Source organism: Parus major, chromosome 7 (genome assembly GCF_001522545.3).
Source record: "Parus major isolate Abel chromosome 7, Parus_major1.1, whole genome shotgun sequence".
Taxonomy (NCBI): Eukaryota; Metazoa; Chordata; class Aves; order Passeriformes; family Paridae; genus Parus; species Parus major.
The window spans coordinates 2,217,901-2,234,629 of record NC_031776.1 but is presented as its reverse complement, the minus strand read 5'-3'; the positions used below and the strand labels follow the sequence as shown (position 1 = coordinate 2,234,629).

Below are 16,729 nucleotides of genomic sequence, written 5' to 3'. Positions count from 1 at the left end.
ACAGGTTAATAAAAGATCAGCTTTTGCCAATTTTGTGAGGCAAAGCAGCGATTGAATTAGTAAGGATCCAGGGGGTTTGATCAGTGAAACTCACCACCACCCTCTCAAAGCAAGAAGTCTCTGGTGCTGGCTCGTGTTTTTGTAAAAGAGGAGGTTTATGCTCTTGGCTGTGGGAATGACAGCTTTCGTAGAGGAGAACAACTGGTTGAAGCAGAGCAATTTAACAGCAATACTTGCAGGACTGATTTTCCTCAGCAATTTTCTCTACAACTTTAACCCTGACACCCTCTATCCATGCAGGAGTCTGATGCCATTAAAATGGAATTATGAAGGATTATTCAGTAATATTTTGCTTTTAGAATCTCAGACAGGCATCATCAGTGCACAGGACAGACACTGAATGTAAAATCTGATTGGCAAGCTAATGGTTTGGCTCTTCAGACCTCCCAACACACATCAAAGCTCAGGTAACCTGTGCCCTTTATTTCAGCCACCTGAAGAGGTGAGGACTTTTGTGGTTTTTTTGAAGGTTATTTTTGTTGTAACAGTTTTCCTTCAATTTATATTTGAAAGCAACAGATATTAAAAAATAGTGTTTGTTGTTAGCTTTTGGGTCTATGCTGTACCTATACTGGAAAAAAATAGGATTAGGAGATGTAGAAAACATGTTACATTTAAAAATACACCCTTACCTTATTTTTTGGTGTTCCACATTGTTTCCACACAGAAACTGAGTGAGGAAAAAGCAGCCAAAAGCTCAAAGCAAGAGAACCTGCACTTGCAACAATTGGCTGCCTGTAGCTATTTATTAGTATGTTCATTTAGAACAAAAAAAAAATCCAACAAAGCAAATAGATTACTTTCTTTCCTTACACTAGCACAAATAGCTCTCCAATGACCATTCACCACATAAAAACATAAAGAGGTTTTGCCAACCAGATTTCTCCTTCCTAAGGCTGTCCACGTCAATTATATCCTTTGAATTTAAGTGTCAATGTAACAAGTAAAAACACAGAAGTGTTAATTTTATGTGTTCAATAGCACAGGAACAAAGAATTTATCCTTTGGTGGCTTTGGCAGAGCCCAGCACTTGTTCAAGCAGACACAGTTCTCACGGATATCAGTGAACCAACATACAAGCTCTTTAGAGAAAACTAAAACGCCTTTTTTTCCTGATTATTTAAGGTATGTGCTGAAAAATACTGAGCAGCAGTAGGATTATCCTGGGACAATTTTCCCAGTCAGGGTTTAAATGGAGATGTGAGTGACTGCTAACTCATCTGTAATGTCCTGTTTGTATTCCCATCCTTTGTCATCTTGCAGGGGAAGTGAAGTCTGCCGAGGGAAGAGACTGCACGACACACTGGGAGTGATAATCAACATGAAGCAGGGAAATGCACAGGGGGTGACTGGAGAAGGAGCATGCTGTGTGGTGTTAATTGTCCCACTAACAACTGCCCCATCCAAGCAAAGGTGGATGAATGAAGGACAGACAGGCAGGAGGGGCTGAGAAGACACACAGCACTTACCTAGCATCGCCTCCCCTCCTGTCTTTAATGCCTGAGTGGTGCCTGCAACAGTTCGGGGAGAATCCAAGTGTCCCTCGTTATCCAGAATGTCTGATGTCTCCCCATTGGTGGCTACATCAGAGTCTGGGATTATTCCATGTTTCTGTGGGAAGCAAAAGCAATGCTTTAGAGCCTGCTGATCAGAAAGGGAAGGATTGTCAAGTGCTCTTGTCCAAGATACTCTAAATAAACAATTGCTTCAATCATTCCATTAAACATGGCTGGGAGTCAGGAAGAACAGATATTGCAGTTCTCAGTTCAGCCATTCTGACAGAAAGCATGTGAGTCCAGCCCTTTTCTTTTTTTTTTAACATGAATCTGCTGCATAAGATGTTCTTCAGAAAAGTGTATCCTACAAAAACAACTTCCTTATACTCCAGCCTACACTAAGAACTCTCAATCAATAGTAGGGGAAAGGACTTTATCTAGAAAATGCCTGAAATGGCAATTTATAGGCAACATGAAAACTGAGTTGCTGCTATTGAGCTAGACTTAATTTTTCTGCCCAAATGTACAGGGGAAAAGGGTCAGCAGATGAATATAAATTTCTTTTATTCCTCTTGCATACCTTCAGTTGCTCCTTCAGCACAACCACTTCGTCTCTAAGGTCATCCCGCTCAGTCCTTATGGAATCAAAGAAATCTTTCTGCCTCTCTAGTGCCTGAGTTCCCAACACAGACAGAGGGCGAGGAGATGTGAAGAAAGGAAGGGAGACAAGTAAAGGCCATGAAAAGCAAATGTAGATATGAGAGCAGATTTAAGATATTCAGGGGATGGAAGGGGCACAGATGAAAAAGGCTGAGTTTACAGATTAAAGGACTGAGTTTGCATACAGAGAGAGAGAGACTTCAAATCCAAGAAAGACACAGCTTCTTCAATAACCAACAATTCTTGCCAAAGACATTCAGAGCCCAATTCTTTCCAAGGGATCCTTCAAATGAGGGTCCACTTTTTATTCTTATCTGCTGGGCAAGCTAATCCATACCCATTGTGCTTTAGCATGCACACTGAAGACATCATGCCATTCCCACATGTTAATGGAAGGGTGTGGAAATAGACCTGCTGGATTTCAGGAGTCTTTTTATTTTACATTTAAATTAATTTGAAAGCTGCCATTAAGTCATCCTTAGTCTGGGATGCACCATGTGCAAATGCATATTTTGCTACTGAACTCCCCGCTCCCAGTATTTCTATATAAGTACAAATAGAACAATTAAAAAAAAATCAGACAAGTTTTGGTTTCAAGCTGCTACAAATTATTGGACATCACAAACATGGGCAAGCTGCCAGATTTCTTTCTCCTACTCTCTTCAGGAAGCCTTTCAGTGTTCAGCTGGAAAAGCAAACCAGAGCGGGTTTGATAAGAGGTGGTGGGAAGGGATGAGAAGCAAGGGAGACTTTCATCCCAATAGCCTATAAATAGCTCCATTACCTCTTTATCCCACTCCAGTTTCTGCTCAGTCTGCAGATTAAATCTGAATAAGCAAAAACTCAGTGCTGATGGAATTGCATTATAAATAGCACTTCCTTTCCCCATATGGCAAATGCAAATGGTGCAGCACAGCAAATCAATTACCCTTGGTTTGAGAGCAGACCAGCTGCCGGGTTTTCCTTGGATTTTAAGGTAGTGGCCAAAGACAACACTTGCTATTTGCTACTTCACTGGGAACATCATAGGACAGCCACACCAAGCAAAGGCACTAGGGAGGGTTTTATCCATGGGGTTTTACAAAAGCAGGATCAGGTGGAGAATGACAGTGTCACTTTGAACACATTGCAGGAGTTGACAAGTCCTACCCCTATTTTTTTGTCTTTCCACTCTATTGTCTCCTGAAGATCGGAAATTTCCCTGACATAGCTCTGCTGTTTCTGTTGCAGCTGTTGGATTTCCTGAGGGGCAGGAGCAAAACAAGAAGACAGAAGGCAGGTAAGAGGTTAGCAAGGAAGGCCAAGATGGCAGTGATGCCAAAGAATGAAAAAAGTCAGGTGCTGAAGTACATGAGTATCTACAGTGCACAGTTTCTGACATCCCAACTGGACCTGTGCTCCTGAAGACAATCTTATTATCCACAACATGACTTAAAATAAGTTTCACAGTTCTTTTATTTTCCATTGCATCTCCACAAACAGCTGTCCAAAATGCAGTACTTAGGAAGAATAAGGTAATACTTAGGAAAGTACTATTTGCATTAGCCAGCTCTGAACCTGTTTGGCCTTAAACATTAACATTTCTTCTGGTGAGAAACTTGAACAGGAAGTGAAAATCTCCATGCCTCACATTCTCCACTCTACTGCTATTTGGGAATGTACCAATCAAAGAAGCCATTAAAAGAGAAAAAAAATAAATTACTTACTGCAAGCATTTCTTCTCTCTGCTTCAAAGCCTCTTTGATTTCCATGAACTGAAACTGCAATATGCTGTGAGCATGCTTCTCCCTCTCAAATTCCTGTGAATAATGAAATATTCACAAGATTATTATTAATCAAAAATAGCATCCCATCAAAAAGAGGAAAATAATCCCAAACACAAAGAAAATGCTTACTGCAATGTAATTCTTGAATATCCCTCTAATCACAATCCCACAAGAGTGCCATTTTTATAGAGTTTGTCCTTTTTCCAAGATGCTATTATTGCACCAAATATAGAAGTGACAAACATCATTTAGCCCATTTCATAAGCTGAGCAGCAGGCTGAAGAGCTTTCACACTCCAGTCCTTCAGACTGCATGGAGGAATGGATGGGAATTTAACCCACTCTTCCCACATAGCCATGTACTGAAAGTTAGCTGGACTTTTAAATAAAAAGAAAAAAACACACTGTTTCTTTCAGGAGCTGTGTTTTGAAGTGGGGTGTAGTCAAGTGCCCCAAGCTACAAGAAGGCAGTTCTGAAAATGTAAGCCTCAGTTTTATTACTTAACACCAAATCATTGTCAGATGCTGAACTGATGTAAAGCTTAATTCAGCATTTAACCATGAAGCTGCCTGAACTGCACAACTCTCCCACAGGGTGCCTGGAGACACCTTTGTGTGTAAAACTGCTCCAGAAGTCCCTACAGACAAACCCTATGAATTTAGAGATGGAATATAAAAGGAAATGAGATAATATCAATATAGCCTTTACCAGCTAGAACATTTCTCACCTTCTTCAGAAGTGGCTTAAGGAAAATTCTCATTTGTATGATCACAAGTACACAACAAATTGGTATTTCACTTAATACTAATTAAACCAGCAATTTGTTCAATATCTTCAATAATAATTTAGCTGCTTCCTCCCAAAGATCTCTCTACCCCCATCCAAAACTCTCCCTGTTATTTCCCATGGCAGAGCTATTTACATACTTTACTTTTCTCTTCATATTGCCTCCTGGATTCTGCCAGCTGCTCCTCTAACTCTAAGAGTGCATCCTTCAGGGTGTCCACTTGGTACATGAAATTGGTTTTCTCATTGTCCAGCTGAGCATTTGACACCATAGCCTTCTTGTATTTCTCCTCAACTTCAGCTAGAGAGTCCTGCAGAGAATAAGCAACTCCAGTCAGAGTCAGAAATAAAGGAGGACACTTTGCCAACCAAGACCTTCAGTAAGAAAATAAAGCACAAGCTCACTGAGTTTGCCTATGGAAAGGCAAAATAAATCCTATGCTGGAGGCTTCCCAGCTGTCCCCAGGTGAGGAAAACCTCCTGTGTCCCCACCACACTCATGCTACCACACAAGCAGCCTTACCTCAGCACGGATAAAATCCTTCCTGTCCTCTGCTGCTTCAGCTTCTGCCTTCCCAGTTTTCCTCCTTCTCCCTCCTCCCCCTGCCCCTGCACATTGCCAGCTCAAAGCAGCTGCTGAAGATGACAAGTTGGGATTTTTTTTTTAAAGGTAAACTGGCCTTGATTTAAGATCACTTTGGATGATCTGGGACCTGAAATTGGAGGCAGTTTGACAGCCACTTCACACTAATTCCAGAGATCCTTGCAGTGTGGGAAGAATAAATACTTAAATACCAACTCAGAATTCACCGTGAAAGAGAAAGCTGCAGCTTTTGTGACCTGATGTGTGATTTCCCATTAGGTTTCAAGTATCACATCCCTTCTTTACAAATTGGCTCTCTAAGATACAATTCCCAGTATCTTGAAAACCCCTTCTGTCTGCTTGACCTGAATATAAGATACTGAGATATTTGTAATAACAGATGATGGTAAAATAAAGATTAGCATAATTTCTCATTATTGCAGACAAACTTTGCACTACTTGATTTTAATGAAGAAATAAAAGAGTTATATATAAACAAAGAGTTATATAAACAAAGCAGTGTAAATGTGCAAACAAGGATGTAAACAGTTTACTGATCAAACAATTTTTCTTGGAACTTGTGTAATTTTAATTATTTCAACTGAAGTATGGGTGAGTTTCATATACTTCCTTTTCCAGCTGTTAATAGAACAAAAAATGATAGTGGCAAAGTCTAAATCAGTTTAATTGACATTTCTATTAACAAATGAGATAATTTGTCTTTTAGGACATGAATTTCTCCAGTTCCAAATGCTTAACTGTGTTTTGGGGCACTTTCCAGCTCCAGATGAGAAATACCAAGCACAGGAAAGCCACCAGGATTTGGAAAGCTCAGAAAGGAGCTGGAAAGGAAGAATATGCAAGGAAGAAGTTAAGGAAGTTCTGCTCCACTCCTTCAGCATGCCACATTTTGGTTTCTTAGCATCAAACACTGCAGCATAGATCCAAATCAGCCCAAAAGGCAGTCTAAGGGACATGGATTGAAAAATTTTTTATGCAGTGTGATTATTTTGCTCTGCTACTCAGTGACCAGGAAAAACCCCAAAATTTTACCAAAAAAAAGAGCTTAACTATTCTGTTTCCCTTGAAAACTCACTTAAGATGGCAACACCTTCATTTATTGGTGCTGAGCTGATGACACAATCAGCAATTAGTGCTGTCAAATGTTAAATTTATCTATTTGCCTTTTCCAAAAGGCCATAGCTCATGTCACTGCTCACTTAGGAGGTGGGTGGTACATGGATGTACAAGGTGGTTGTTGCACCAAAATGTATTTATGGCTTTGTGGAAGCAGTAAGAATTTCAGCATTCCTTCTTCATGAAACAGCCTTTGATACATGGAGTTTTGTTGCAATAATTTTTTAAGGGTGTCTTCTGTCATCTAAACATGAAACCAAAATGAAACATGAAACCTCACATGGCCTTATAAAAATGAAAACATACAAGGTTCTAAACCCATATTTGTTTTTAGTACTGTAGGAGATGTGTTTGGGAAGGTTTTGTGGATTAGGAAACAATATTAAAAAAACCAACAAATGACCTCAAACCAGCAAAGACAAGGTGCAGTAGCAACCAGCAGCCTTTCAGTGAACACTTGGAAGCATTTCTCACTGCGACCCACCCAGTCAGAACAGTTTGCCAGTCAGTGAGACACTGCAGGCAGTTCCCAGCCTCTCCAGGAGAACAGCATGCAGGGCAGCACTGGGGCTCACACTGGGTTAATGCTCACACACCAGTACCTTCAGTTCTTTCAGCCCCTGCATGTATTTGCCTTCTACATCCTGAATCTGGTCCTTTAACTCATAGATGTCCTAAGGGAGATGGTGAGACAGGTCAGTGATGCCACGGACACCAAGGGGCAGAATGCAGCTGGGAGGGACAGGCAATGCTCCAAGCGCTCCTTCCAACACCTCCCCCACACACATTAAGGGCTCTGAGCCTTAGCTGAGGCCTTGCCAGACAACCAGATCTCTTGGTCAGCAATTTGTGTTAATTCTGCTTTTCTTGGCTGGAAAAAAATGGAATCTTCATCGCTGAGGATGAGGCGCAGACCCAGGTTCAAAGGCTCCAACAATCCCAGCCCTTCTCTGTCCCTTCCACTGATGATCACCTTCTGTCCCAGGCTCTCTCCTCTGCTCTCCAGTGTGTTATCTCCACCCTCCTATCACTCCCTGTTTCAGGATGGGAGCTGCCTTTTAAAGCCAATCCCATCTGAGAGACATCTCCAGCAAAGCTTTTCCTTCACAGAACTGCCACAGCTGCCAGCTCCTTCCTGGGAAAGGAGCCTGAAGGATATTCCATAATTTATTCTGGGTTTAAGTATTCCTCACCTTGATTTCTCTGATGGATGCCTCTGTGTCAGCTGAGATGGACGTGTCCCCACTGCCTCTCCGTGAAGAAGTCCCGCCCAGAGAAGCCAAGGTAGCTGCTGATAAACTTGAGACAGTTCGTGCTCCCTACAATCACACACAAATAAACTGCTTAGAACTTTCTTTTCCAGATAATTTATGGGTTTGTAGCTTTCCCCTTTTCATTTTTTTTAATAGACACATGATACCAATCCTTGCACTTCTAAATTATGCACTTTTGATTAAAATCAAACTTTCTCAGAAGAAAAAAAAAAAAACCAAAATCAAGATTTAACAAGGGAAACTAATGAGAAAAAGCAGATCAGAAGTATTTTAATAATACTGGAATAGGAGTTTGCATAATTTAGCTTCGATAACTATTAATTCTTAATTGGAGAAAGGCTTTAGGGGCTAGTATCAGCCTGCCAGACATTTTCAAAACTTGTAATAATACATTCTGTGGAAGCTTTGGAAGCTTCTCTCCTTTATGCACATTTATTTACTCTGCAGCAGTGGCCACATGAACTGTTCAACTGTACTCAGGGTTAATGTATTAGCCTCCTCTTTTATTCTGATGATTTATTTATTTTTACATAAATAATTTAGGTCTTATAACTAAGATCTAATAAACACACAGAGTGTTTGTGTGGCTCAGCCTAAAGCAGTTTCAGCCAACTGCTGTTGAAGGTCAGCTACCTAACATTGAGTAAGCAGGGGCTGAAAAGTTCATCCTCAAAAATGCTCCAGCAGAAGAAGGCCTCAGAAATTCAAATTTTTGCCTCACAATGGATTTTATTGGAGATTTCTGTACACTCATGGCAAGTTCTAACCAGCAAAAAGAATGACGAAAGCGCTATTGTCAGAATAATTGATAAGAACTTTCTTACCTTCTCAAAGTCTTTTTCTGGCCTTTCCTCAATCTGTAAAAGAGAGATTGAGAAGGAATCATTAATAGAATCAATAAAGGGTCAGAGAAAGCAGCAATATACCAGAAATGTTACCACATCCTCCTGGTCCCAAAAAGCAAGGTACCAAGTTAGACTCAAAATCTGAAGCTTTGAACCTGTGGTCAATATTCCCCTCTCAAGACAAACAGGGACTACAGCTTCAAGCAAAGATCCCAGACTACAAATCTGACCTGCAAGTCAAATATCAGGGATCAGTCCAAAGTCTAAATAAATGGCTCTTTTAGGGTTTCAGTACTTCACTGCAATTTACTAATTTACAAGAGAGATCCTGTACTAAAACTAGTCTAGAGGAAGCCAAACAGTGAGAAAGTAGCATTTAGGAGGACAGAAAATTACCATGGATGCAGACAGCTGAAGGGTTTAAAAGTCACAGAACATCTCCATCTAAAATGGAGCTACATGTAAAAAGGACTGAATGAAATCAAAAACTCAGCAGAACTCAACAAAACCTGAATTCTTCTTGGAATATTCAGCACAGTCAAGATGGTTTCCCAAAAGACTCCTAGAAAATTAATGTCTTCCCAGACCAAGAAGAGCCTAACTGCCAAAGGAAATAGTGTTTTTGAAACTACTGGGAAAACAATCAGGATAGGCCTGATTCAGGGGAAGGGAGGGCATAATTGAGGCTAAGTTGATAATTTCCATTAAGAACACACTCAAAAACTACATCTCTTTATAATCAGTACACATTTGGCACAGTTGTTCAGAGCTGTTTTTTTTTCTTTTATTATATAGAACAATATGGGGATAATCTCACTCATTATTCTTCATATTACCCTATAAAAAAAAATAAAAAAATCTCAGACCTGTGAGGTTCCTGTTACAAATCAGCTTTTTACACTGACATCTCACAGCTAAAATTCCCTATGAATTGACATTAAGAAAACTTAAGGCTTCAAAGTAAAATAAGCCAGACTTTAAAGCACTAGATTTAAACTTGCAAAGACACTGAATACATAAAATCTTTAGGGAAAAACACCTCAAATCTCTGAACTTGGAGGCAATAAGAGAGGGTCATTAATGAAGGCAGACAATTTAGCTCAGACCCAATGAACAAGATGGACTGAATTGTGCAAACAGCTTTTTATTTTCATGCCAGACAGCTCCAAGTGCTGGATTTGGCAGCCTTCTAGCCTGGCCAAACACTGTGTTGTTGTTAATCAAGACAGCTGTGGCAGTGTCAATAATGGCATGTGACAAAAGATTTGTTTGTCCACACACATCTACCTCTGGAAATCTGTGTACAGCCTTTGCAAAATTTATCTTACAGGGCACAACTCAAAATATTTATTCTCCTTCAGCCATTTGCACAATGGCCTCTATTTTCTGGAATGAAGTGCAATCTCAGTTTTTAGCAAAATAAAAAAGGGAGCAAATATTGGTATTGTTTTAATGATGCATGAGATGAGCCAAATAAAAGCTTCCCTTTACAAAGGGGAATGTTGAAGACAATGTGGTGAGAGAGATGACTACAGTGAGTGTTTCTACTCAGAGCATTCATAACCACACCTGTGAAGCCTGCTACACCTTTATTGCAAAACTATATATAATAACTCTGATGGGGCATAATCTCTAATAATGAAAGCTATTATGTAACATTTAAAATTGAGCTGTTTAAGAAAACAAACTAGATTTCATCTTCCCCAGTGATGTCCTTGCACACATCCACTTGGTGCCATGAATGCCATACTCACAGCAGTTTTTCCTCAAAAACAGTTTCTCCTCAAATCCTTAACAATTTATTTAAATATTAACACTTAAAAACTAAATCAGTTTCTAGAAAAGCCAGATCCTCATAGCAAAATAACATCCTTACATTACACATAGATGCTTCCTGCTACATGACACTTTTCTAAGCAAAAAGCCAGTCTGAAACCAGCATTTAATTTTATGGTTACGTGGCAGTGATACACCAAAATCTGTCTTGTAGAAAGAGAGAAACCTATTTTAGGTTAATATTCCATAGAGCTTTCATTGTGCTCATGTTTAGATGAATGTATTCACAGTATCCTTTAAAAAGATAAATTTTTCCTAAAGGAATCAGCCACCAGAGGGACCTCCAGGTTTCCAGTGTTCCCCCAGTTGCCTCCAAGCCCTCTGGCAGTTGATTCAGCAATAAATGAATTTATTGATATTTATTTATATTGATATTGATATTGATATTTATTGCAATATATATTTATGATAAAATTAATTTATTTATACAGAGAAAGGTCAGGAGAGAAATGTTTATCTCTACTTGAAGCTGTACAGAATTCTTGCCCAAAACACTTACCTTCTGCATTAGCATTCAATCAAGAACACTGCAATTATTAAACAGGCTGAAAAGAACTTCTCCACCTTCACAAACACTCAGCACAGCCCTTCATAAAAAATATCCTGGCTTTGGGACTTTTCCACACACAAACAGAAAGGATTGACAGAATACTTGCCAGAAAAGGAGATTTAAAGAGGGATTCACCTAATGGCACCTTTAATTTACACAGCACTTACATTACACATTTAATTTACAAAAAACTACCATTTTTCATTTGCACAAGGTTATGGGTCTGTCTCTAATCACAGATTATCTTCCTCTTCACCAACAACTGGGGCAATTTGTACTTTAGTGTGTAAAAAGCAGGAAAAGGAAGTCATTTTCTGAGGAACTCCAGCACGTACATCTTTGTTTTGGCTGCTCTGTGCAAAATAAGTTCAGTGGGATCAGAGTTCAGCCTCTTCTGACAGCAATTTTGGAATAAATCCAGAGCCACATTACAAAAATGTCAGCAGTATCAGAGCTCACCACAGCTGGAAACATAACGTGAGCAAAATCACCCCACAAGCCTTTATATGGATAAAGTGCCTGTTTTGCACAGATTAAAAGGGTTAATAACCCTTTTAGGGTAAAGCTCTGTGCCACCAGTGGAGTGTCCAGGTCAAAGTGAGTCCCTGCAGCACTGCCACAGGGCCTCCAACCAGCCAAACACCTACTGCAAGTAAAGGATCTTCAAACCACTGAAAGAGCAGGATGGAGGCACAGTTTTCAGCTTCCAGGCTCCTGAATAAAGGCAGGGAAGGGAAACCTGGAACTCTTCTGTCTGTGCCATGTCCCATGGTGTCAGAACAGCCTCAGTGTTCACTATGTGGTTGTCACTGCTCAGCTCCAGCTCAGATCTTGCACTTAGCTCAACTTCCTCACGAAAGCAAGGGGGTTTTTTGGTGACAAATCAAATTAAGATCATTTCCTGCCCTTAAAGAAGCACAGCGTAGCTTGAAGTGGAAATAAGGCCCACAGCAGAGAAAAATTGTTAGGCTAGAGCTTAACACAGCATGGTATCTACAAAATTTGGAATTAAAAAGAAGAAAAGAGGTACAGCTCTGTTGTCTCAGCCAGTCCAATCCCTCCTACAACCCCCATCTTACCAGTTTGATCAGCTGGGCTGGGGCAGGCAGTAACAGAGTTCCTGCTGCTTCTCCAAGGAGAGCCACCTTAACTCTAGCAATTAGCAACAAACCTTTCAAAGTCAGCAGGGGAAAGCCACTGCTGAAATGTTTAAGGTCTGAAGAGGGTTTGTGAGAAGAATCCTCTCTCAGGAATGAGTGCTATGCCAAACGTCACTGCCTAAACAAACTTATCAGTCCCAGAAATGCAAGTTAGTGCTGCAGCAAATCCTCACTCCAGAGGGGCCCAAAGCACATCCAGACTGTCAGAGGCAGGGCTAGGATACAACCTACCATAAACCTGCAGATAGAGAGAAGGCAAAGCTTCATAAGTGCCTCCACCAAAATTAAGTCTGTGAGTGTCTTAATTTTATTTCTGATGAAAACACGACAAGTGTGTGCCAGTGCTCAAAGGTGTTCACAACTGGCACTGATGTACAGCCTGGATGCATGGCCATGATGGGGAATGAGATGCTGGAGGGCAGCAGGGACCTGGAAGTCCTGGCCAGTTGGATCTGAGTCAGCAGAGCCCTGGAGCCAGGAGGAACATCCCTGTCCTGGGGAACAGCCTGGCCAGGGAGGGGATTGTCCCTCTCTGCTCTGGGCTGGGGCAGCCTCACCTCCAGTGCTGGGGACAGCTTTGAGTGCCACAATATAAAAATGATATAAAGCTGTTAGAGAGTGTCCAAAGGAGGGACATGAAGGTGGGGAAGAGTCTGGAGGGGCCACAGGAAGAGCAGCTGAGGGTAGTTGGTTTGTTCAGCTGGAGCAGAGGAGAGACTGAGGGCAGAGCTCATCATGGCCTGCATCTTCCTCTCCTGGGCCAGCTCCCATCTCTCCTCTCCGTGACAGGGACAGGACCCAGGGAATGGCTGGAGCTGTGTCAGGGCAGGCTCAGGCTGGATATCAGGGAAAGGTTCTTCCCCCAGAGGGTGCTGGCACTGCCCAGGCTCCCCAGGGAATGCCAGAGCTCCAGGAGTGTTTGGACTGCCCAGGATGCCCAGGGTGGGATTGCTGGGGTATCTGTGCAGGGCCAGGGGTTGGATTCAATAATCCCTGTGGATCCCTTCCAGCTCAGGATATTCTACAACTCTGTGTGTGCCCAGGCTGAACTCTGACTGCTTGTGTTGCTGCATGAGCCTGCACCAGAAGGGAGAGAGCCAGGATGAACCATCACCATCTCAGCATAGCAAAACCTGCCCTCTCCTCTTGCTTTGCTGCCTTGCCTGAGAGAGCCTTCAGTCAAACACTACTGCATCCTGTCTCAGATGGAGAAATAACTGCTTTTCACTAGTAGCTTCTTCCTTTAGAGAAGAAAAATAACAAAACTCCTGTAATTCATATTACAAGTCCAGCTGTGCCAAAACATGCTGAGCTCAGGCCCATCTGTACAAAAGTATCTGATGTTTGCTCTCAGCAGTCTTAAGATCTGTACTGTATGTGAGGATGGTTTAATATTAAACAACATATTTGCATATCTGCAGTAACTGCAAGGACAGCAGATAATTACCAGTGGGGATAACAGAAAAATGTTAAAGAAAAATAAACAAACAGCAAACTTCATTCAGATACAGTGAATTCTTAAAATAACTACAAAGACAAATATTCACTCATTGTGTTTAAGTATCTTTCTGCCTTTGACTGTTATTACCAACATGGTAACACAAATGAGAACACGAGCTAACAAAGCTGTGCACAGCAGGAAAACCACTGCAGGAAAACTACTGCTGCTTTTTGCTCACTGTTCAGTGAACAGTGATAGAAGGGGGAAACAAAACTGATAAAAACATTTCAGACCTGCAGTGACAAGCTGTTGTCTGCTGTAATTCAGAAAGTTCCATGGAATCATTCTCCACTCTCAAGCTCCCAACTGAAAATGCTATCAGAACACTTTGAAGCCTGTCAGTAAAAGTGATCCCTCACTCTGAGCTACAGGAAAAGCCTGTTTAAAATATCTGTTTAATACAGGAAAAAGTATTATAATCACAAGGTGCTGCTGGATTGACCCTGTGTAGTGATAAGAACTTTCAGGATCACCTGGGCTCACTATGATGTTAACCCTCTGCTTTCCTTCGAGGTGACAGAGATAAGGGAAGCTCTTCACACTGGGCAATAAACCACTAATTAAAACAAAAAAAGTTTGTTTTTTAAGGAGTAATTTAAGGAGTGCCTGCTGTCTCCTTGCAGAGCAGATTCAGCTGACACAGCAAACCATCTCCAGCCACTTGCACACCAAGAGGTCAAAGTGTAAGCAGGGAATTTAAAATCAGAAACCTCCCTTGCAGGAATGATTCAGTTGGCATACAGAAAACACCTAATAGAAACTGACTGCAGTGTGTGGGTACCCAGTTCTTATTACCCTTACAGAATTGTAATGGAATCCCCTTTTATTCTGATTCATTTTTGCTTTGGGGGTAATTGAAATTTAGTTTGCAAAGCCATTTAAGATGTATTAGCAATATAAGTTATATTCAGCAAGAACTCATAGCTTAGGGACTCAGGTTCAGGGGCTAATTAAAACACTGATTTATTTATAGCTCACCGGTTGCCATACATTATCTGATTAAAATCCCTCTGTTTTTAATAATTTAAAAAAGTGGATGCACCCTTGGAGCACCAAAACTTCAGAGCACGCAGCTCTGTTGTATCAGTTTTCAAATGGCAGACTACAAAAATTCAAATGGCAAATTAATGTTGTTATATTTCAGTTTACTGTAAGCTTCACGTCTCCTCTATGAGACATCCTACTGCACTCAGCAGCTGTCCCCATGCTTGGAAATAAACCAGAAAGCTACCCAGAGATGTTAACAGCCACACAGAGAAAGCACAACATGCCATTAAAGAAATTAAAGACAGAAATCCCCTAAAAGCAGGGGAAGGACAGGCCTTTAGCACTTGAGTGTTGTTCAGCCACAGCTTGTGCTGGGTACTCCTTATCCTTCTAGCACTTCACCATGCTAAAGACTGCAGTGCCTGGCACTCTACAATCCCAAAAAGATGTTCAAACCTCTGGAGAGCCCTGCAGCTTTGCACCAAAATAGTGCTCACTGGAGAGAAACTGAACTGCTTGAATGAGGGTTTCCTGCTCCCCAGAGGATTCACAGCACTTCCATCAACAACCCAGTCTTTTCCACAGTAACCTTGCAGTGCTTTATTCTCCATTTAAAGCAAATATAGCATTGCCATGGGAGTCCAGAGTGTATTTTCTGTTGTAAAGACATGCATCTGCATAGAAATCACTCCGGTTTTGCAATTTCTCCTCTGGTTTCTTTGTCTTAAGCGCTGCCCAGAAGGTTCAATTTATCCCTTAAGAAACTGCCTGACGAGGAAGAGTGACTTTTCTGTACAAAAAAGACCTTGAAGAAGAGAGGAATGAAACAATTGAAGGACAAAGAGAAATAGAGGAGCTCACCACTGGACTGGCCCGAGCAGAGCTGGCTCTGGAGGATGCCCGAGATCCCGAACCAAGGTAGCAGCTGTACTCGGAAGGCTGCAGCAGGAAAACCAGGAACAGCAGGCAGAGAAAAGAGAAAGGCATTAGAAGTGGGATAGGAAGCAGGAGGGGATGCACAGCATCACATCTGAAATTAGTTAGAGATGGTTACGTGCAGCTGGACAAAGGAACAGCAGTAAAAGTCAGAGAATTGTTAATTTGAAAATTAAGACAAGCAGTAATTCCACTGGCAGTTCAGAGTTTTGATTCAATTCTTAGAATACAAGTAATTTCTTTCTATCTCTTCAGGTACCAGTGACAAGTAATACAAAAGGCTCCATCCTACCACTTTCCAAGAGCTCTGAGGCTCTCTGGTGAATCACTTTCCCATGTTCCCAATGAACCAGTGCTCCACAGGCCAAAGGAAGAAACATCCATCTATGAGGAGATTAAAGTAAAAACTGAGCCCAGCTCACAGACTGAGTCTCTCTCCTTGTTTTCCAGCACCCACAGTCCTCATTTCCTACAAAAGAAGTCTTTTAGCTTTTTTTAAAAGGAAACATCTAAACAGAGGTGCAGGACTGGGCTGGCTGGTTGCTGACAAGGACAAAATGTGTCTATGCTGTTTTATTTCCAAAGCTTTTAATGCATTGGAAATGGAGCAGGGAAATGAAAGTTTAAAGCATCAGAACTAGAACTTACTTTAGAAATAATGAGTTTATTTCAGAGGTGATTAGGACTGTTTCTCAGATACAAACACACAGAAACCTGAAGAATTATCATACTTTGGAGATGCTAAGGGGTTTTTTAAGGTTTTTTTTATTAAGTCACTTGGCCACTACAGGAATTCTTGGACTCTTTAGCTTTACAGAGACAGACAGGCCTTCACCAAGCCAGTGCAGGGCTGCTCCATCATCATTAGTCACAGTAACCAAGCAGCACAGCATCACCTGCAAATTAAGCTTGCAACACTAATAAATGGTGAGAGGGTAAGCTGGAAATAACCCCAGCTAGAGCACAAGGACAGGGACAGCCACTGACCACAAAACATTGAAGGTGCACAGCCTTCAGCGAGTCCATGGGCAGGGCAATGTCCTCAGATGCTCCCAGAGGGAGGCCCTGGCACAGGGTGTCCAGAGGAGCTGTGGCTGCCCCATCCCTGGAATATTCAGTGTTGGACAGGGCTTGGAGCAACCTGGGATAGTG

General features: G+C 41.4%; 1 protein-coding gene and 1 long non-coding RNA gene across 32 annotated transcripts in view; one reads left to right on the top strand and one right to left on the bottom strand.

Annotated features, from left to right (window-relative positions):
* The window catches only part of LRRFIP1 (LRR binding FLII interacting protein 1), a 100,250-nt gene that overhangs the window by 13,971 nt on the left and 69,550 nt on the right, over window positions 1–16,729 (bottom strand). For 21 of the 31 annotated variants that reach the window (XM_019007483.1, XM_019007485.1, XM_019007487.2 and 18 more), the window contains 9 exons: window positions 15,503–15,580; window positions 8,587–8,619; window positions 7,682–7,807; window positions 7,091–7,162; window positions 4,909–5,079; window positions 3,923–4,015; window positions 3,366–3,458; window positions 2,137–2,229; window positions 1,530–1,671 (listed from right to left, as the gene is read on the bottom strand). In XM_019007483.1, coding sequence (XP_018863028.1) covers window positions 1,530–1,671; window positions 2,137–2,229; window positions 3,366–3,458; window positions 3,923–4,015; window positions 4,909–5,079; window positions 7,091–7,162; window positions 7,682–7,807; window positions 8,587–8,619; window positions 15,503–15,580 — 901 coding nt within the window. The remainder of the gene's footprint in view (window positions 1–1,529; window positions 1,672–2,136; window positions 2,230–3,365; window positions 3,459–3,922; window positions 4,016–4,908; window positions 5,080–7,090; window positions 7,163–7,681; window positions 7,808–8,586; window positions 8,620–15,502; window positions 15,581–16,729) is intronic. The other 10 variants (XM_019007478.2, XM_019007480.2, XM_019007481.2 and 7 more) reach the window with 5 other exon arrangements.
* LOC109022740 lies at window positions 1,680–3,930 on the top strand. The gene is made up of 2 exons (XR_002001952.1): window positions 1,680–1,849; window positions 3,447–3,930. It is a non-coding gene; the product is annotated as an uncharacterized LOC109022740 (long non-coding RNA).